The sequence below is a fragment of the Pristiophorus japonicus genome, chromosome 17 (genome assembly GCF_044704955.1).
Source record: "Pristiophorus japonicus isolate sPriJap1 chromosome 17, sPriJap1.hap1, whole genome shotgun sequence".
NCBI lineage: Eukaryota > Metazoa > Chordata > Chondrichthyes > Pristiophoridae > Pristiophorus > Pristiophorus japonicus.
Genome location: NC_091993.1, coordinates 66,835,643 through 66,857,643, shown reverse-complemented (window position 1 = coordinate 66,857,643; position 22,001 = coordinate 66,835,643). Strand labels below are relative to the sequence as shown.

Genomic DNA, 22,001 nt, shown 5'->3' with positions numbered 1-22,001 from the left:
CATACGTGGTATCACAGTCTTGCCCCTGGGTTGTGTAGGTGCAGGTGGGTGAGGACCCTCGTTCCAGAGTAACCGGACTGTGTCCTGGTTATCTGATGGCGGCGCTGTGCCCCCTGCCCACTGGGTGGGCTCGGATCATTCACCTGGCTGAGTCTCAGAGCCTTTGCCATTGCCTAGTGGTGGGCAGAGCCACAGGAGTGTGTGGCCTCCCTGTCCTCCTTTGAGGGCTGCAGTGTCTCCCTGCTGCCCGTCAGTGGTAGTGGGAGCCTGGTCATCCCTGGTCCCGTCGGGAGGGCTGGAGGGTGGTAGCCTCTTGCTCCCGGTACTGGCCTTGGTGGCCAGAGAGGTAGAGCCGATTTGGGGCAGGGTATCAGTAGTGGTGCCTTTGCCATCCGCTGATCACTGGCCCTGCAGCTGGTATGCTCGCTCTGTGTGTGGCCACACTCCCTGGGGCATTGCATTTGTCCCGGAGATGCAGGCTGCATGATCGGATAGCCCGCTGGCCCTTGGTTTTGTCGGTCTACATGTGGAACCCGGCATCGCATATCATTTTTTTCATTTACTGTCACAATGCATTGGCTCCGACCGCAATCGCCCAACTCGACACATTAGTTACATTCACATACTTGCATTTGTCAATTACATCTTTTCCATGTGTCATCATATTCATAGGCAGTCCCTCGGAATCAAGGAAGACTTGCTTCCACTCCTGAAGTGAGTTCTTTGGTGGCTGAATAGTCCAATACGAGAGCCACAGACTCTGCCACGGGTGGGACAGATAGTCGTTGAGGGTAAGGGAGGGTGGGACTGGTTTGCCGCACGCTCTTTCCGCTGCCTGCGCTTGATTTCTACCGGCATCGCTGTACAAAGTTACATTTACATACTTGCATTTGTTAATTACATCTTCTACATGTGTGTTACTGGCATCGCTGTCCCTTTAATTGTGATGGGTTTCCGGTCTCCTTTAAAAGGGCCTTGCAATCTTTACCCCAATCCGGTTTGCTGCTCGGCATCACGTGTTGCTCCCTCAACGCTGCCCCTCGTGGTCTGGCCACCGCCATCTTTACTTCAGACGCTTCACCTCGTGGTGCGGCGCCATCTTCTTTCTCTCCACGAGGTCGACTGAGGTGATCCTTTTCTCCCTAGGGTCTGCCACGGAAACAGGAAAGTTACCTTCTGCGTCGATTTTCTTCCTCCGGAGTCCTGCCACTGGAGCCTGGAAGGTGAGGTCGGGTTGTTTGAGCTGGATCATCCCGCCATTGGGTTGAGCGGTCTATGTCGTCTCCATGCAGTCGAGTTGGGCGGTTGGTTTTTCAGGTGTTGTGCTGGATCCAAATTTGGGGCCGCATAGGACGTCGATCGCCGGGGCCTGGAGGCTTTCCCAACTCCAACGGATTTGTTTCAACCATCTTCTTCCAAACAGCATTGAACCATCACCAGCAACGATCCACAAAGGTAACTTGTGCATCGCGCCGCCATGGAACACCTGGACATCCACGCTGCCAACAACTGGGATGGTGTCGTTTGTCTAGGTGAGCAATTTCACTTGGATCGGGATCATTTTAGGTCGTTCGATTGGATTTCCCAGAGTTTCTCAAAGGACGCCTGATTCATTAGCAATTGACTCGCCCCTGTGTCCACCTCCATCGAGACTGGAACACCGTTGATTTCAACTTCCATTTTCAATGGGGAACTCTCGGTGGAGCAGGTAAACACATCGTACACCTCTTCGTGGGGATGAGCTGCCTCATGGACTCTCTCTTCATCATCGCTGGAGTCCGGATGATCGGCCAACTCTTCAGCGACTCGGTGAGTAAAATTTCTCTTGCACATTCGCTGTAGGTGGCCCTTCGTGTTACAGCCTTTGCAAGTATAGTCTTTGTAGCGGCACTGGTGGGCCCTGTGATTTCCTCCACAGCGCCAGCATGGGATTGGCCGGTTGATCCCATGTGGCAAACTCAGGGTTGCAGGACTCGGGGTTCTGTTCTCTCTACCCTGAGAGAGACCGCTTGCAGCAGCCTGGCCTCTAAAAGGCGCCAGTCAGTTCACTGTACTTGCCAGGTTAGAGTCCTGGGGGTGAGTCATCCGCTTGGAATCGCAGGCCGAGGCCATGAACGCTTGGCTCACGTTAATTGCCTTCTGCAGGGTGATCGTGGTGTCCGCAGAAAGCAGCCTGTGGCGAAGGCTCTCGTGGCCAATTCCAATAACGAAGATGTCCCTCAGCGCTTCAGTGTGGTGGTCACTAAAATCACATGGTGCAGCCAATCGTCTGAGGCCTGCAGCATATTTTGCGCTTTCTTGGCCTTCAGGCTGCCGGTGTGTGTAGAACCAGTGTCTGGCTGTGAGGATGCTCTCTTTAGGTTTGAGCTGTTCCTGTATCAGCATTACGAGTTCCATATATGTTTTGGTTGTTGTCTTCTCTGGGGCTAGTAAGTCCCTGACAATGCCATAGATAGTGGGTCCACAACTGCTGAGCAGGATAGTTCTGCGCTTATCAGCCAGCGAGGTCGGTGTGTCACCCGCCAGGTCGTTCTCAATAAAGAAGTGTTCGAGCCTTTCCACAAAAGCCTCCCAATCATCCCCTTCGACGAATTGTTGAAAGTTGCCAAGGTTAGCCATTTTTCGCGTGGAAATTTGTTATTTCGTCGCCAGTTATTGTGTCTGTAAGCACTCTAGTAATGACTTCACGAGGTAAGGTATTATACTTGAACTGTGGTGACCTTAGTCCATTTATTGCAGCTCCTGAGTGAGGTACAGCATGGTGAGCTCCCTTTTATACCTGTGGTGTACAGGTGACTGCTTGGTCTCCACCAGTTGCACCCTCTGGTAGTACAAGCATAGTGTATACAGTGTGAAGATACATCCAGTAGTCTTATGTAACTGTACATTGAGTGTACAGGGTATACACTTAAGTTATACATACACAACACAGGTAGCTCAATTTGTGGTGGTGTGCTCCATGCTGCACAACTTGGCTATCAGGAGGGGACACGAATTGAAAGAAGGGACTGCCAGTCCACCTCAGGAGAGAGAGAAAGAGGAGGATGAGAACGTGGACGCTGACCTCGGGCCAGACAATCAGGCTAACGCTGAAACAATGCCTCCGCCCCTCTCTAGACCGCAGGAAAGAGCCCGTGGTGGCATGATAGCTGCAAGACTCTTACGTCAGCAGCTCATAAATGAGCGCTTTGCTTGAAAGAACGTTGTTGTTATTTACAAAGCTGCAACACTGATGTGCATCACCTTGGTGACAGTTAAAGTTTAAGTTGATTCAAGTTAAGTTTAATTATACCCTTTCATGTTAAGGAATCAGCAGCGTGTAACAGTGCAGCTATCTGAGACAATGCGCAACTAGGTTATGTGAAATAAAAAACATTTAATCCGAACATTTGTGTGAAATCATAATTATAACTGTAAAAAACATCCCACCGCACCTCACAACAAATTGATCACATTTACATCATTCAAATGGTCAACATTTCCAGCAACACAGAACACAAATGTAAACCAGCCCCCTCGCCCCTTCCCCCAACCCTTCCACCAAAACAGCACCAACAACATAAAAATATGCCCAAGACAACACCTGCAGCCATGCACCTCACTTTCTTTCCCGTCCGCCCCACCCGCCCCCCACGTCTCCTCCCCACCTTAACCCCTTCCATTTCCCCTCCTGACTCCAAGCCACCTGGCCGAGGAGTTCCTAGGGTGCTGCTTCATTAGGGAAGATGACGGCAGAACCGCTGCTTGGACGGATACGTGAGAGGACGGTCCCGAGGTGGGAACATGCTCTGAGCCAGAAGCAAGATCTTCCTCCTGGCTCTCGTGTCGTTGGCAATAGCGGCTGCAGCACCTTGGGGTGCAGTGCCGCGTTCTGGGACCACTGGGAGGTCTCTGCCACCAGTGTTCCTGGCTATCAGCTCCAGGGCCTCCGCTATCCACGGCACGTACTCCGTCATGGTGGTGGACATGCTGGCCAGCTGGTGTGATATGCCCGCCATTGTCTGGGGAGGATCTGCTGACCTATGTCAACAGTCCTCCTGGACAAGTGTACCATGTCCCCACTCAGATCTGCCGATCGTGGAGCAGACCTGCTGCGTCGAACCAACCTCGAATTGGACGGCGGCATCCTGGAGACATCTGTGGTGCCCTGTGGCAAGATGCTTGGGCCTGGTAGCTCCATGGTGGATATACGAATGGCCGCAGGAGCACTAGATGTCATCGGTGTCGAATGGATTATGGAGCTTGGCGATGCAGGCTCCTCAAAGTCGGCACTGTCATCTGTTGAGAAGGGGTACAGCAGATCCCCGGGTGAGAATCGGGGCTCTTCAGCACCAGATGAAGGATCGTCCGGCGAGTCCGTCCCCGCGCCCCCAGCTTCTGGGCTCGGTGTTCTTGCATGGGGCCGCGCTGCTGGCTGAGCTGCAAAACATAAATGAGATTAGAGGAGAAGGGGGTGCTAGGGTCACAAGGTGATTCCAGCACTATACACAGCATATGCACAACAAAAGCACCTTCAAAATCATCAAAGACATCACATTTCATGAAATCACCAAATTCTGCATTGCAATGATTCTCATGCGGCCATCATTATTTAGAGAACACGTTTATGATTCATCTATCATATATTATTGGTTGGATATGAGTGGGTGTGGCATCTATTGAATTTACATCACACAATGGTGTATACTTTACTCACGTGGCATCACAGGTTCTGCAGCTGCCTGCGTGGCCGACCGGGGGTGGCTCCCCACTAGTGCCAGCACCCGCTCCTCGATATCGGTGAGGTCCACGATGACTGGTGGCCCACCATCCGTTCGCCTCTGCTCGGCCTATTCTTGGAAAGCTTCTGTAAAAGTTAACAACATCACAACTTGGCATGAGATCATTGCATGATATCATTGCTAGGTACTGTCACAGAGACTGATGCGACACATAACCGACAGATGTAATCATGATTGTTATGAAATTTATCATTCTTTAAATAAAGACGTACACTGTGAATGCAAGCTTTGAGTACAACATTCCCGGTATAAGTGCAAGACATCACATCTGATTTTAATCACTCATTACACTCACAATTCAAATTATATAAATATATAAGTACATATAAATAAATGTAATACATACTCTGGTGGATCCAACAAGGTATTCCAGCGCTTGTGGCACTGGTTGCCCTCACGCACCTCGTTGGTCACTGACGAGACCACCTCGGCTATGTTGGCCCATATCTTCTGGTAGGCCTCTGGGGTGGGCTTCCCATGCCCTCCCTGGGTCAATTGACTCCAGTGTGACTCGACCTCCTGCATGAGGGTGGCATTTGCCTCGTCCGAGAACCTCCTCACTCTTTTTTGTCTTCTCAATTGTTCCTCTCACAGCTCACTGCTTTCGCCAGCATCAGTCTCCACAGCGTGCTGTGTTGCCTCCTCAATCCCTTCCATTTTAAATATTTTTTAGACAAAAACTCGGTGCCAACTATGTTCTTTGTGCTCAGTAGGCTTTTTGCTGCTGGTGGATCTCCCTCCTGCCTCCTACAACAGCCAAACACCCACATAACACACCGACACATGCTTTCAGTTCCTCTCTGCTCCCTCTCTCTATGTCGCTTATGCGCATGTAATGATGACCACTGATCTGAAATGCAGGAAACGAGTGTTGCCATGCCATTGTTATGGACGCCAACACTTTACGGCAGAAGGTCAAAAAAGTTTAACGCTAACGACCATTTCAGAGCGCCCATTTTTTTAAAAAGGAAAGTTAAGATTTTGAAAATGGCCGATAATCCGGCGCTCTCAAAACCCATATTTACCGCCCACGCTGGAAATAACACCCATTTTTGGGCGATCTGCACAAAAGTGGAAAGTCTAGCCCATAGTCCCCTAGTTTTAGGTTCCCCTATGTGTGGAAATATTCTCTCTGCATCCACCTTGATGAGCCCCCTCATTATCTTATATGTTTCAATAGATCACCTCTCATTCTTCTGAACTCCAATGTGTATAGGTCCAATCTACTCAACCTATCTTCATAAGTCAACCCCTCATCTGCGAATTCAACCTAGTGAATCTTCTCTGAACAGCCTCCAATGCAAGTATATCCTTCCTTAAAAACGGAGACCAAAACTGTACGCAGTACTTCAGGTGTGGCCTTATAAATACCCTGTACAGTTGTAGCAGGACTTCTCTGCTTTTATACTCTACCCCTTTGCAATAAAGGCTAACATTCTATTTGCCATCCTGATTACTTGCTGTACCTGCATACTAACTTTTTGTGTTTCGTGCACATGGACCCCCAGGTCTCTCTATACTGCAGCACTTTGCAATTTTTCTCCATTTAAATTATAATTTGCTTTTCTATTTTTTCTGCCAAAGTGGATAACCTCACATTTTCCCACATTATACTCCATCTGCCAAATTTTTGCCCACTCACTTAGCCTGTTTATATCTCTTTGCAGATATTTTGTGTCCTCCTCACAATTTGCTTTCCTGCCCATATTTGTATCATCAGCAAACTTGGCTACATTACGCTTGGTCCCTTCATCCACGTCATTAATATAGATTGTAAGTAGTTGAGGACCCAGCACCGATCCCTACAGCATCTCATTAGTCACTGTTTGCCAACCATAAAATTACCCATTTAACCCAACTCTCTGTTTTCTGTTAGCCAATCCTCTATCCATGCTAATATGTTACCCCCAACCCCGTGAACTTTTATCTTGAGTAGTAACCTCTTATGTGGCACCCCATTGAATGCCTTCTAGAAATCCAAATATACCACATCCACTGGTTCCCCCTTATCCACCCTGCTTATTACATCCTCAAAGACCTCCAGCAAATTTGTCAAACATGATTTCCCTTTCATAAAACCATGCTGACTCTGCTTGATTGAATCATGTTTTTCCAAATGTCCCGCTACTGCTTCCTCAAGAATGGACTCCAGCATTTTCCCAACGACAGATGTTAGGCTAACTGGTCTATAGTTTCCTGTTTTGTGTCTGCCTCCTTTTTTAAAAAGGGGCGTTACATTTGTGGTTTTCCAATCCGCTGGGACCGCCCCCAGAATCCAACGAATTTTGGTAGATTACAACCAATGCATCCATTACCTCTGCAGCCACTTCTTTTAAGACCCTAGGATGTAAACCATCAGGTCCAGAGGACTTGTCTGCCTTTAGTCCCATTATTTTACCGAGTACTATTTCATTAGTGATAGTGATTGTATTAAGTTCCTCCCTCCCTACAGTTCCTTGATTATCCACTATTGGATGTTTTGAGTGTCTTCTACCGTGAAGACCGATACAAAATATTTGATAAATGTCTCTGCCATTTCCCTGTTCTCCATTATTAATTCCACACTCTCATCCTCTAGGGGACCAACATTTACTTTAGCCAATCTTTTCCTTTTTATGTACCTGTAGAAACTCTTACTATCTGTTTTTATATTTCGTGCTCGATTGTAAGCTTTCAATAAAAATATGTAAAAAGTATATTTTTGATTAGATTAAAAGGATTATGGCAATATTTAACCCACAGTACTTCGCATCTTTTCAGACATATACAATAAGAACACCTCCCATCATTCAAAATAAGATTCTGAAGGGCACGATGAAGCCGCCTTGTGGTGAAGTACTGCAGAAAAAGAGAAAAGTGGTTTTAGACCTGGATACACATTCAGATAGCTCCGAACACAGTGATCTTCTGGTAACAGATTTTTGCTTTGCAAATACTTATGTTGATCAGTTTGCGTCAGTGAATATTTTTAACCGAGAAATATTTATAAAATACAATGCTCTCCTATGTTCAACTTACTTTGCAGTATTGGGATGTTATTATGGAAGGCCAAATTTAAAATCATCTACTAAGTATTCCATGAATAGGAGATATAATTACAAGTAACCCAAGAACATAAGAATTAATTAGGAGCAGGAATACGCCATTCGGCCCCTCGAGCCTGCTTTGATCTTCTACCTCAACTCCACTTTTCTACACATAAGAACTTTATATGTTTCAATGAGATCACCTCTCATTCTTCTAAACTCTAGAGAATATAGGCCACATCTACTCAATCTCTCCTCATAGGACAATGCCCCATCCCAGGAATCAGTCTGATGAACATTCGTTAAGGTAAGGAGATCAAAACTGTACACAATACTCCAGGTACGGTCTCACCAGTGCCACGTGCTAGTCAGAATAAGAATTGCAGGATAGTTAAGATGTATATGTGGCTTGAGGAATGGTGCAAGGGGGAGGGATTCAAATTCCTGGGACATTGGAACTGGTTCTGGGGCAGATGGGAACAGTACAAATCGGACGGCCTGGACCTGGGCAGAACCGGAACCGATGTCCTAGGCGGAGTGTTTGCTAGTGCTGTTGGGGAGGGTTTAAACTAAAATGGCAGGGGGATAGGAATCTATGCAGTGATGCAGAGGGAAGTAAAAAGGGGACAGAAACAAAAGGTAGGAAGGAGAAAAGCAAGAGTGGAGCACAGAGAAATCAAGGGCAAAAATCAAAAAGGGCCACATTACAACATAATTCTAAAAGGATAAAGAGTGTTGAAAAAACAAGCCTGAAGGTTCTGAGTCTCAATGCGAGGAGCATTCATAATAAGGTGGATGAATTGACTGCGCAGATAGCTGTTAACGGATATGATGTAACTGGGATTATGGAGACATGCCTCCAAGGTAACCAAGGCTGGGAACTCAACATCCAGGGGTATTCAATATTCAAGAAGGACAGATAGGAAGGAAAAGGAGGTGGGGTAGCATTACTGGTTAAAGAGGAGATTAACGCAATAGTAAGGAAGGACATTAGCGTGGATGATGTGGAATCTATATGGGTAGAGCTGTGAAACACCAAACGGCAGAAAACATTAGTGGGAGTTGTGTACAGACTACCAAACGGTAGTAGGGAGGTTGGGGATGGCATCAAACAGGAAATTAGGGACGCATGCAATAAGGGTACAGCATGGGTGACTTTAATCTACATATTGATTGGGCTAACCAAACTGGCAGCAATACTGTGGAGGAGGATTGCCTGGAGTGTATGATGGATGGTTTTCTAGACCAATATGTCGAGGAACCAACTAGAGAGCAGGCCATCCTAGACTGGGTCTTGTGTAACGAGAGATTAATTAGCAATCTGGTCGTGCAGACCTCCTTGGGAAAGAGTGACCATAATATGGTAGAATTCTTCATTAAGATGGAGAGTGACACAGTTAATTCAGAGACTAGGGTCCTGAACTTAAAGAAAGGAAATTTCGACGGTATGAGACGTGAATTGACTAGGATAGACTGGAGAATGATATGTTAAGGGTTGACGGTAGATAGGCAATGGCAGACATTTAAATATCAAATGGATGAACTACAACAATTGTGCATCCCTATGTGGCGTAAGAATAAAAAAGAAGGTGGCTCAACCATGGCTAACAAGGGAAATTCGGGAAAGTGTTAAATCCAAGGAAGAGGCATATAAATTGGCCAGAAAAAGCAGCAAACCTGAGGACTGGGAGAAATTTAGAATTCAGCAGAGGAGGACTAAGGGTTTAATTAGGAGGGGAAAAATAGAGTATGCGACTAAGCTTGCAGGGAACATAAAAACTGACTGCAAAAGCGTCTATAGATATGTGAAGAGAAAAAGATTAGTGAAGACTAATGTAGGTCCTTGCAGTCAGAATCAGGTGAATTCATAATGGGGAACAAGGAAATGGCAGACCATTTGAACAAATACTTTGGTTCTGTCTTCACTAAGTAAGACACGAATAACCTCCCAAAAATAATAGGGGACTGAGCATCTAGCGAGAAGGGGGAACTGAAGGAAATCCTTATTAGTCAGGAAATGGTGTTAGGGAAGTTGAAGGGATTGAAGGCCAATAAATCCCCAGGGCCTGATAGTCTGCATCCCAGAGTACTTAAGGAAGTGGCCCTAGTAATAGTAGTGGTCATTTTCCAACATTCCATGGACTCTGGTTCAGTTCCATGGATTGGAGGGTAGCTAACGTAACCCCACTTTTTAAAAAAGGAGGGAGAGAGAAAAAAGGGAATTATATACTGGTTAGCTTGACATCGGTAGTGAGGAAAATATTGGAATCAATTATTAAAGATGTAATAGCAGAGCATTTGGAAATCAGTGACAGGATCGGTCCAAGTCAGCATGGATTTATGAAAGGGAAATCATGCTTGACAAATCTTCTAGAGTTTTTTAAGGATGTAACTAATAGAGTGGATAGGGAAGAACCAGTGGACGTGGTGTATTTGGACTTTCAAAAGGCTTTTGGCAAGGTCCCACACAAGAGATTAGTGTGCACAATTAAGGCACATGGTATTGGGGGTAATGTGTTGACGTGGATAGAGAACTGGTGGGCAGACAGAAAGCAAAGAGTGGGAATAAATGGGTCCTTTTCAGAATGGCAGGCAGTAACTAGTGGGGTGCCGCAGGGTTCAGTGCTGGGACACCAGCTATTTACAATATACATTAATGATTTAGATGAAGGAATTGAATGTAATATCTCCAAGTTTGCAGATGACACTAAGCTGGGTGGCAGTGGAAGCTGCGAGGAGGATGCTAAGAGGCTGCAGGGCGACTTGGACAGGTTAGGTGAATGGGCAAATGCATGGCAGATGCAGTATAATGTGGATAAGTGTGATGTTATCCCCTTTGGTGGTGTCATGTATTCAACCAGCATTGTAACGCATGTATAATCTGACCTAAGTTGTACACTGTGAGAACAATGACCACTAGGTGGTGAACTTGTGGGAGACACTCCTAACCTAGACCTTCAGATATAAAAGGGGAAGCTCCACCCACTGCCATCACTTGAGTGCTATGAAATAAAGGACAGGTCACAGACTGACCTTCTCTCAAGTATGGGCCTCGTGTGCATTTATACTGTATAGTAAGGACGTATCAATGGCGACAAGAAACTGAGATTTAAATCACGTGAGCATGGCCACTAGCAGAAAGGCGAGAGAGTACTGTGTGCAGGAATGGTTGGGACAGAGATTCAACATTGTTAAAGCAGCACACAGTTCTCCAGGCAGGCAGGGGCAATCGGGCATGCCCCAACATGTAGTCGAACCCAAAGGGGGATTTCGTTAGAGACAATGGCAAGCTGAACGGCGATTCACGCCATTGCAAGGGACAATGCGGCCAGCAATGGGGTCATCAACACCTGTTAATGGCGCAATCAAGGGCAATAACAGGGGCAGTCAGGGACGATCGACTGGCAAGGGACCTTTTGTTTAAAACAGCAGCTCATGCTGGAGGCGTGGAGGCACACACTCAGCCGGAGTTTGCAGAGGTGAGCAAAATACCTGCAGAAATTGCAGAAATGAACGCTGGGGGAAATCGCTGGAAGCTGAAGTTCAGCGAGTTCATGTGGAGCATGTATACAGTTCATACAGCAGGACCCCACTGATAATGATGAAAGTGCTCCTCAATGGCATCCCAGGATCAATGGAGCTAGACACGGGGGCCAGCCAGTCCCTGATGGGTATCAAACAGTTCGAAAAGTTGTGGGCGTCCAAGGCCAGGAGGCCAAAATTATCGCCGATTGACGCACAGCTACGGACTTACACAAAGCAGATCATTCCGGTGCTAGGCAGTGCCACGGTAGTCATGACCCACAAAGATTCGGAGAACAGGTTGTCACTCTGGATTGTCCCAGGGGACGGTCCCGCACTACTGGGGAGGAGTTGGCTTGCTGTCATGAACTGGAAATGGGGCGATGTCAATGCAATTTCCTCTGTGGAGCGAGTATCATTCTCACAGATCCTGGACAAATTTGACTCAGTATTTCAACCCGGCATTGGCACTTTCATTGGGGCCAAGGTAGTGATTCGCATAAACCTGGACGCCAAGCCAGTACACCACAAGGCCAGAGCGGTGCCGTACGTGATGCGGGAAAAGATAGAAGGCGAATTGGACCGCCTGCTACGGGAAGGCATCATCTCGCCAGTCGAATTCAGTGACTGGGCGAGCCCGATTGTGCCGGTGCTCAAGGCGGATGGGTCGATCAGGATATGTGGCGATTACAAGGCCACCATCAATCGGGTGTCACTCCAAGACCAGTACCTGCTATCGAGAGTGGAGGATCTCTTTGCGACGCTATGCGGTGGCAAACTTTTTTCAAAATTGGACCTGACCTCAGCTTACATGACCCAGGAGCTGGCGAATGAGTCAAAGAAGCTGACCACCATCACGACACACAAGGGGTTGTTTGAGTACAACAGATGTCCATTCTGGATTCGCTCGGCCGCCGCGATCTTCCAACGAAATATGGAAAGCCTCCTCAAGTCGATTCCAGGGATGGTGGTTTTTCAGGACGACATCCTCATTACGGGTTACGATACTGAGGAACACCTCCACAACCTGGAGGAGGTGCTACGCAGACTGGACCGGGTAGGGCTGCGACTGAAAAAGGCGAAGTGCGTCTTCCTAGTTCCAGAGGTAGAAATCCTGGGGATGAGGTTATCAGCCGACGGGATCAGCCCTACTGCGTCCAAGACGGAAGCGATCCAGAGAGCACCCAGACCCCGTAACACGATGGAGCTGCGTTCGTTCCTAGGGCTCCTGAACTACTTTGGTAACTTTCTTTTCAAATTGAGCACGCTGCTAGAGCCGCTACACGTACTCCTACGCAAAGGTCACGAATGGGTCTGGGGGGACAGCCAGGATAGGGCTTTTAATAGAGCACGCAATTTGTTATGTTCCAACAATCTGTTAACGCTATATGACCCATGTAAGAAACTTGTGTTAACGTGCGATGCGTCGTCCTATGGTGTCGGGTGTGTGTTGCAGCATGGCAATGCCAAGGGTCAGTTACAGATGGTAGCTTATGCCTCCAGAAGTTTGTCCCAGGCAGAAAGGGGCTACGGGATGGTAGAAAAGGAGGCACTCACATGTGTATATGCAGTAAAGAAAATGCACCAGTACCTGTTTGGCAGGAAATTTGAGCTGGAGACAAATCACAAATCACTAACGTCCCTTTTGGCCGACAACAAGACCATGTGTGCAAACGCATCGGCCCGCATACAGAAGTGGGCACCCACGTTGGCCGCCTATGACTGCACAATTCGGCACAGACCGGGCACCGAAAACTGCGCCGATGCGCTCAGCAGGCACCCACTAGCCACCACTGAGGGGGCTGCCGAGCATGCAGCTGAAATGGTCATGGCTGTTGAAGCTTTCGGAAGCGAAGGCTCACCTGTGACAGCCCGTCAGATTAAAGTCTGGACAAATAGTGACCTGCTATTGTCTCTAGTCAAGAAATGTGTCCTGAATGGGGACTGGGCAGCCACGTACAGGGCATGCCCTGAGAAATTTAAACCATTTCACAGGCGCAAGGATGAACTCTCGATTCAGGCCGATTGCCTACTGTGGGGAAACCGCGTAGTCATGCCCCAGATGGGCAGAGAGGTGTTCATCAGAGAACTCCACAATGAGCACCCGGGCATTGTCACGATGAAGGCAATTGCTAGGTCACACGTTTGGTGGCCAGGGATAGACGCAGATCTGGAACTTTGTGTTCGCAGGTGCAACACATGTGCCCAGCTGGGCAATGCGCCCAGGGAAGCCCCCCTTAGCCCCGGGCCATGGCCTGCCAAGCCTTAGTCACGCATCCATGTGGACTACGCAGGTCCTTTCATGGGAAAAATATTTTTGGTTGTCGTAGACACCTACTCCAAATGGATCGAGTGTGACATTTTAAATTCAAGCACATCCTCTGCTACGGTAGAAAGTCTACAGGAAATGTTCACTGCCCACGGTCTACCGGACATCTTGGTCAGCGACAATGGCCCGTGCTTCACAAGCACTGAATTCCAGGACTTCATGGCAGGCAATCGAATTAACCATGTTAGAATGGCACCATTCAAGCCGGCCTCAAACGGCCAGGTAGACGAGCAGTGCAGATAATCAAACAAGGGATGCTCAGAATCCAAGGGGGTTCCCTACAATGCCGCTTACCACGCCTCCTGTTGGCCTACAGATCCCGACCACACTCGCTCAGCAGAGCTGCTAATGAAAAGGACGCTCAAAACCAGGTTATCCCTTATACACCCCACCATGAAAGAAATTGTCGAGAGCAGGCGCCAGTCACATTATGACTACCATGACAGGAATGCGAGGGCGCAATGTATTGATATAAATGACTCTGTTTTTGTCCTCAACTACGCTGCAGGGCCTAAATGGCTCGCTGGCACTGTGGTTGCCAAACAGGGAAATATGATTCTGGTAGTTAAACTTACCAATGGACAAACCTGCCGCAAACGTGTGGATCAAACAAAAAGGAGGTTCAGCAACCCCATAGAAGAAGCAGAGGAAGAACACGATGTAGAGTTCACTCCACCACAGGTGACCGAACACAGGAACTAAAGGGAGGAGAGCCCAGTCACTGTGGGCAGTCCGGACAGGCCTGAGGCACCGCAAACAGCAGACGCTCAGGCCAGCGCCCAACAACCGGAGCCCCAACTCAGGCGCTCTACAAGGGAGCGTAAACCACCAGAGAGACTCAACCTGTGATCCCAATCAGACTTTGGGGGTAGGTGATGTCATGTATTCAACCAGCATTGTAACGCATGTATAATCTGACCTAAGTTGTACACTGTGAGAATAATGACCATTAGGTGGTGACCTTGTGGGAGACACTCCTAACCTAGACCTTCAGATATAAAAGGGGAAGCTCCACCCACTGCCATCACTTGAGTGCTATGAAATAAAGGACAGGTCACAGACTGACCTTCTCTCAAGCATGGGCCTCGTGTGCATTTATACTGTATAGTAAGGACGTATCAGGTGGCAAAAACAGGAAGGCAGATTATTATCTGAATGGTGACAGATTAGCAAAAGGGGAGGTGCAACGAGACCTGGGTGTCATGGTACATCAGTCTTTGAAGGTAGGCATGCAGGTACAGCAGGCAGTAAAGAAGGCAAATGGCATGCTGGCCTTCATAGCGAGGGGATTTGAGTATAGGAGCAGGGAGGTCTTACTGCAATTGTACAGGGCCTTGGTGAGACCACACCTTGAGTATTGTGTGCAGTTTTTGTCTCCTAATCTGAGGAATGACATTCTTGCTATTGAGGGAGTGCAGCGAAGGTTCACCAGACTGATACCCGGGATGACAGGACTGACATATGAAGAAAGACTGGATCGACTAGGCTTATATTCACTGGAATTTAGAAGAATGAGAGGGTATTTCATAGAAACATATAAAATTCTGACGGGATTGGACAGGTTAGATGCAGGAAGAATGTTCCCAATGTTGGGGAATTCCAGAACCAGTGGTCACAGTCTAAGGATAATGAGTAAGCCATTTAGGACCGAGACGAGGAGAAATTTCTTCACTCAGAGAATTGTGAACCTGTGAAATTCTCTACCGCAGAAAGTTGTTGAGGCTAGTTCGTTACATAGATTTAAAAGGGAATTAGATGTGGCCCTTACGGCTAAAGGGACCAAGGGATATGGAGAGAAAGCAGGAATGGGGTACTGAAGTGGCATGATCAGCCATGATCATATTGAATGGTGGTGCAGGCTCAAAGGGCCAAATGGCCTGCTACTGCACCTATTTTCTATGTTTCTATAAGCCACACCTTTGTAATTGATTTCAATGGTCATGACAAATGGTTAGTGCCATTTGGCTGATATTGACAGCTGCCCATGATAAGTGTGGACAATATAATTATGTAGTAAATGGTGGGAAGTATACCTTCAAAATATACCTATCAGTGTATATTGAACAAATGTTGTCCAGTGATAACAGTTCAACTTTATATTATCATGGATAGCTCCAAACATAAATACATGAGGCTGCCTTACTTCATGTTATTAGACATACCGATTTGGATTAACACAAGGTCATAATGTTCTGGGGAAAAAATCACAAAGGGACGAACTCTCCTTGCAGAGGTTTTATGACAAAGTCAAGAACTTGCCTTTATAGAGTGGCTAGCATGACTTAAGAGCACTTCGCAGCCAATGAAGCACTTTTGAAATGTAGCTATGTTGAAATATAAGGAAATGCGGCAGCCAATTTGCGCACAGCACCCACCCACCCCACCCCAGTGCAGACAGGCACACAAGGGCCTGAACTATCAATTTGTCTTTCCCAGCACAGTTCAATCTGCGATCTCAACTCCAATGAAGCAATTCATTTTGATTTCCGGGTTTCACGTCTCCAAGCTGTGCAACGGGTATGCCCACCTGCATAGTACAATCTCAGCTGTATTTAAAGGAACAATGCACACATCGAAATTGGAGGTATTTAGGATGGTTGGTGGACATAGAGCAAAGGCAACACCCAGATTCAATAACACATCACTGGAATTACAGCTGGTGCAGGCAGGAGCAGGAGGGATATACATTTCCCCAGTAATGGGAGGAAGAAACCTCTGGCTCGCATCAAGAAAGCGTGATTGGAGGTAGCTGAGGAGGTGACCAGCAGGAGCGTTGTGCCCAGGTCTTGGATGCAATGTAGAAAGCGGTTTAATGACTTAACCGGGTCAGCAAAAGTGAGTACCTTTGTTTATGCAACTGCATCCTGTGGTTTAAGCTCCCGTCCCTTTCACTTTGTTTGCTAAGCGTTCTCCATCACATCATACCCACCCAACTTGCAGCAGCACCCAGCCTTCACTTTTTATGCACAATACTATTTATTCATCCACCTTTGCCACTCACCCAATCCTGATGCATTGTCATGCATGTGTCTCATAGTCACCCTTACTGAATGCACTGCATCATCATCATATGCAGTCCCTCGGAATCGAGGAAGACTTAGAAGTGAGTTCTTTGGTGGCTGAACAGTCCAATACGAGAGCCACAGACTCTGTCACAGGTGGGACAGATAGTCGTTGAGAGAAGGGTGGGTGAGACTGGTTTGCCGCTCACTCTTTCTGCTACCTGTGCTTGATTTCAATATGCTCTCGCTGTTGAGACTCGAAGTGCTCAGCGCCCTCTCGGATGCACTTCCTCCACTTAGGGCGGTCTTGGGCCAGGGACTCCCAGGTGTCAGTGGGGATGTCGCACTTTGTCAAGGAGGCTTTGAGGATGTCCTTGTAGTGTTTCCGCTGCCCACCTTTGGCTCGTTTGCCGTGAAGGAGCTCCGAGTAGAGCACTTGCTTTGTGAGTCTCGTGTCTGGCATGCGAACTATGTGGCCTGCCCAGCAGAACTGATCGAGTGTGGTCAGTGCTTCAATGCTGGGAATGTTAGCCTGAATGAGGACGCTGATGTTGATGCGCCTCTTCTCCCAGGGGATTTGTAGGACCTTGCGGAGACATCGTTCTCCAGCAACTTGAGTTGTCTACTGTGCATGGTCCATGTCTCTGAGCCATACAGGAGGGCAAGTATTACTAAAGCCCTGTAGACCATGAACTTGGTGGCAGTTTTGAGGGCTTGGTCTTCAAACACTCTTTTCCTCAGGTGGCCGAAGGCTGCACTGGCGCCGCCCCCCCCCCCCAGTCATCAAGATCCACGGAGCGGCCCTGGACACCGTGGACCACTTCCCATATCTCGGGAGCCTCCTATCAACAAGAACAGGCATCGATGACGAATGCACTGCATCCTTTGGGTGAATACCCGATCTTCACTCGTTAATAAGTCTGTTTCTTCACTTCTTGTAGATAAAGAGAGTGCAAAATGCAAAGGAGCAGGAAGAGGACTGGAATTGGCCTGCCACAAATAGTCCAACTAACTGATATGGAGGAGGAGGCCCTGTAGATAAGTGGTACACCTGCGTCCCTCTCAGTCAGTTAGAGAGACAGGGAGCTCACATATATTTGATGATAGAATTACCAATATCTCTGGTATACATATTCTGACTTTATTTCATCAATGACTGAACTATGAGAAGACTGATGGTGATTGTTAAGATTGTGACTTTTCCACAACTAAATCATATCCCTTTCTTTTGTTTTCCAGGGCCTTCACACGTAGAGCATGTGTCACAGGACATCGATGAGGACAACTTTTCAAAGGACCTCATTGCTACTGTGGGTGCACTGTCACAGGATGTACAGCTATGCACCAGCGCAAATATTCACACTTCAATGGGTCTACTTAGATAGTTAGTTGGGTTTTCACCAGGTGATTCACACCTCACAAGTGAGCACGAGCAGATACTGGCAGGGACAGCCGTGGGAGACACGTCTGGGGCGCAATCCCCTCCAAGCTCTGCTCAGCTGGACACAGATGCTGAGCCCCGGGGCTATCTTTGAGAAGGAGAATGCTAGAGGTGCATCAGCGCCTTAGCCAGGTACTGACAGATGTGCCATGTACGCTTTCAACAAGAGCGATGGAAGAGTCCAACTCCATCGGTAGTGGATTGGTGGTGCAGGGAATTGCAAGATTGTCAGCCATGAAGAGAGTGGCCATCTCCATGGAGGTGCAAGCACAGATCTCAACTATGAGACCTTTGCAGGCCATGACCATGGCTGTGCAGACTTTGGATGGCAATTTGTCTCCTGCCTTAAACAGGCTGACAGATACCATATCGTGGCCTTATAACGCATCACTGATCTCTACCAAGCTGATCTGCATCAAAGTGGTAGGAGTCATGTGGTGCTGGCCCAGGAGAGGGATGATTGTGAAAGAGGACATGGAAGTGTGAACTGCACTCAAAGTGCTCCTACTTTTCACCCATTGCTCCCCCCAGCACCGTCAGCTAGCACCCGACATGCTGCCTTAATTCAGCCCTGCATAGGTGCAGGTGGGGAGCAGTCTTTAGCAGGCCCTCAAGATCTCCAAAACCCAGAAGACTTAGGCCAAAAGCAGCTCTGCAGTCAGCAATGGAGCTGAGCAATTTGCCTCTACCTCTGCTGAAGCCACAGGGGATACACGAAATAGAAGTGGTAGGAAGTGCAAGTTCAAGAAATTGTAGTTTGCCAAGGGTTTGCAAATGCGTGTTTGACAAAATGTTATGTTGTTAAACTTCCTGTTTTTATAACGCCGCATAAAATGTATTGATTAGTACCACTTCCATGTCTTGCCCATTACTGCGTCCAGAGTGCCAATTCACGCTTTCATTTGTTTCATAATAAATGTCAATACATGACGGGACTCATTGGGTGGATGAGTGGTTAAAGGACTGCTTAGTTCAAAGGGACAGGGGTGGGGAGGTGTGGTCCTGATGGTAGGAGTGGACCGTACTAGGTGAACCTGAGTCTTACACTAGGTGAACCTGTGAGATATTAGATAATTCAGGTGGCAGTGTAAGCGATGGGTGCCCCATCTTCATCCTGTTTCTCCTCCTGCTCCTCTGTTCTCCTTATCCAAAGATGAGTGATGAGCCTCTTCACACACCTCCACCTGCAATCCTCTATGCTGCGCAATGTTGTGCAGAACGCAGCACACCACTTATTCTGGAGACTCTCTCTGGCGAGTACTGGTCAATGGCTGTTGTAAAACAATGTCCAGCAGCATAGTCATTGCTATTATGGGCCTTGGATGATGGTGCTGTCTTTCAGGACAATGAGACATTTGCCCTCTGACTGCCACCCTCCCTCCACTGCCTGCCCCTTCCAATGGCTGTATATATGTGAAAAAGAAAATAGGGACTCCATACAGTTGCAGAAATGACACAGCTATCTCAAAAATTAGTTGCTGGGAGGCAAAGGCTACCTCAAATCCAAGATGAGCTTTTGCACAGGCCGGAATCTTCCCAGCTCTGCGAGTGCGGGTTTGGAGGTGGGCCCGCTGTCAAAATGGCTTTGATTGACATCGGGTCAGGATCCCGCTCTAAACCCGCCTCTGTGTGAGTTTCTCAACTGTTAGGTTGCCGTTTGGATAGCTGACCCAACAGGTAATTAACATAATTTAAAAGTACTTAAATGCTAGTTAAGAGGCTTAAAAGCAGGCACTTACAATTTTACCAACCTTTTGACGGCTTTGCTGTCCCTCGGGGACACATCAGGTAAGTGGAATTGGGTTTTCAGTGATTCTCTATTGCTTTGGCTCGTTGACAGCTGCAGAAGTGGTATAAAGCTACCATTTCACAGCTATTCACTTTCCAATTTCAGATGCTGAAACCTTCATGTTTCGGAAAAGATTTGTGAGCTGTATGCACTTTGGAAGTGTTTGCAGTGAACTCTCCATTCACTGTCACCTCCTTGGAGCAACCTCTCTCACCATTGACAGGGCTCTTCTGTCATCTCAACCTCACCTGCCATCTATTCCAGCAGCATCGATGTCCTTGAAAAAACCTCACCTTGGTCCTGAGAATCCCACCACGATCAGCCCCAACACCAACATCACTAAACACACCAGCATCACGACCAACAATACCAACCTTCTCCACAATCACCTGATGCTGCACAATACACAGGACATCAGCACAATGCTGCCCAGGAGGCCAATGATGGCGTTACCATGGCCACTTTTACTTCAATTGATGCTGTATGCCCTGACTACCACATGATGTGCCACACCAGCTCCATAAAGCATCACTGCAATGTCCAACCCATTCCTTTTACATTCATCACCAATGTGGGGGGTACCATTCACGACAACTCACTGAGCCACTTCCAAAGGTGCTCACAAATTTTTCCAAGAAAGCAAAGTCCTGAAAATAAAGATTTCAATGTTTGACAATACATCAACATTAACTATACATGAACATTGGCTAAAGGACCCAAGTGTCTAACCTTGTGTGCTGTTAGTCAATATGATTGGACAAGGATGAGGGTGAGTAAGAGGGGTGGCTAGTGAGATGGGGAACTGATAATATAGATAAAGAGAAAGAGGGAAGTGCAAGGTAAGTTGGTGTGAGAAAGGATGTGCAGGGGTAGAGTAGAGAAGGCAGAGTTATGGGGATGTGATGAGTGGCATAGCAGGATGAAGTTGAGTGTGGCTTTGCAGTAACGCTTCGTGATCTGCTGAGATCACTGAAGGGTTTGCGCCACTGCAGCCTGGTCCTTCTGACGACGTGCCTGCTTGTGGCCTCCTGTGAAATGTGCAACCAGGCTGTGTTGGTGTCCTGTGGATGTCTCTTCCGCCCATGGGAAGGGAAGAGGACCTCCCTGCGTGCTGTGACTCTCTCCATAAACATCTGGAGGGAGTCATTGGAGAGTCTGGGTGCAGCGGTGCACCTTTGTGCAGTGCTTCTCAGTGTTTGCAGCTCCTCAATACTGCAGGACACTGACAAAAGAACAGTCAAAACTATTGTGGGCATAGTCCCTTTAAAGAAAACAGCTGATGACGCGTCATGAATTGATGTCATCAGACTGGCTTCCTCTTAATTGGCCGGGAAGCCCGCAGCAACCATTGGAAGATTCCAGAGAGAGAGCGGATTCTAATCGGGAGCAGGCTTTTCACCGCTAGTATCCCCGGCCGCATCGATCCTGTCGCATGTGGCGAAATCGTAGCCACAGAAACCAGTACCTCCACTACTCCTGCCTCTCAGGTAGAACCTAGATAAACACAGACTATGGGAAGAATTTTAACCTAAAAAACTGGTAGGATTGGAATATAGGGTAGTTAAATTGTTAAAAATGGGATTCCTGACCTAATCCTGCCTCCAACCCACCCACTTCCGGTTTTAACAGAGGCGGGACAGGAAGCAGGATGGGGGCAAGCGACCAACCCGCTCCCAATGCGTGAAACATCAATTTAAAGCAGCTAAACCAAGACGGGGACTGCTGGATCCAGGAGGTAAGTGCTTTTATACCTATCTGCCGGATCCACGGATCCTATCTACCCACCCCTAGTGATTGGGACCACTTCACTACGCCTCCCATCACCCTCTCCCCCACCACCCTCTCCTCCACCCCCTCGCTTTCCCCCGTCAACGATGATGCTGAAGCCAGCCATGATCCTCCGGTAGCCAGCCCCAATCTATTCTTCACCCACCCCGATCATCTGGCCCCGTCTATGCTTCCCTTCACCGCACCTCACCCACCCCCCCAAAGCTCTAGCCCCAATCCTCTCTCCCCCACCCCTCCCCCCATCCCTGCCCCACCCCACCCCTGTTATCCTTTTAACGGCACAGCCAGATGCCCGATCTCTACCTAAAACACCCATCCGTTTA

General features: G+C 47.9%; 1 protein-coding gene across 4 annotated transcripts in view; it reads left to right on the top strand.

Moving 5' to 3' along the window:
• Window positions 1-22,001, top strand: part of LOC139228201 (synaptonemal complex protein 1-like) — a 395,567-nt gene that overhangs the window by 336,331 nt on the left and 37,235 nt on the right. For all 4 annotated transcript variants that reach the window (XM_070859384.1, XM_070859385.1, XM_070859381.1 and 1 more), the window contains one exon: window positions 7,542-7,691. In XM_070859384.1, the coding sequence (XP_070715485.1) occupies window positions 7,542-7,691 (150 nt within the window). The remainder of the gene's footprint in view (window positions 1-7,541; window positions 7,692-22,001) is intronic.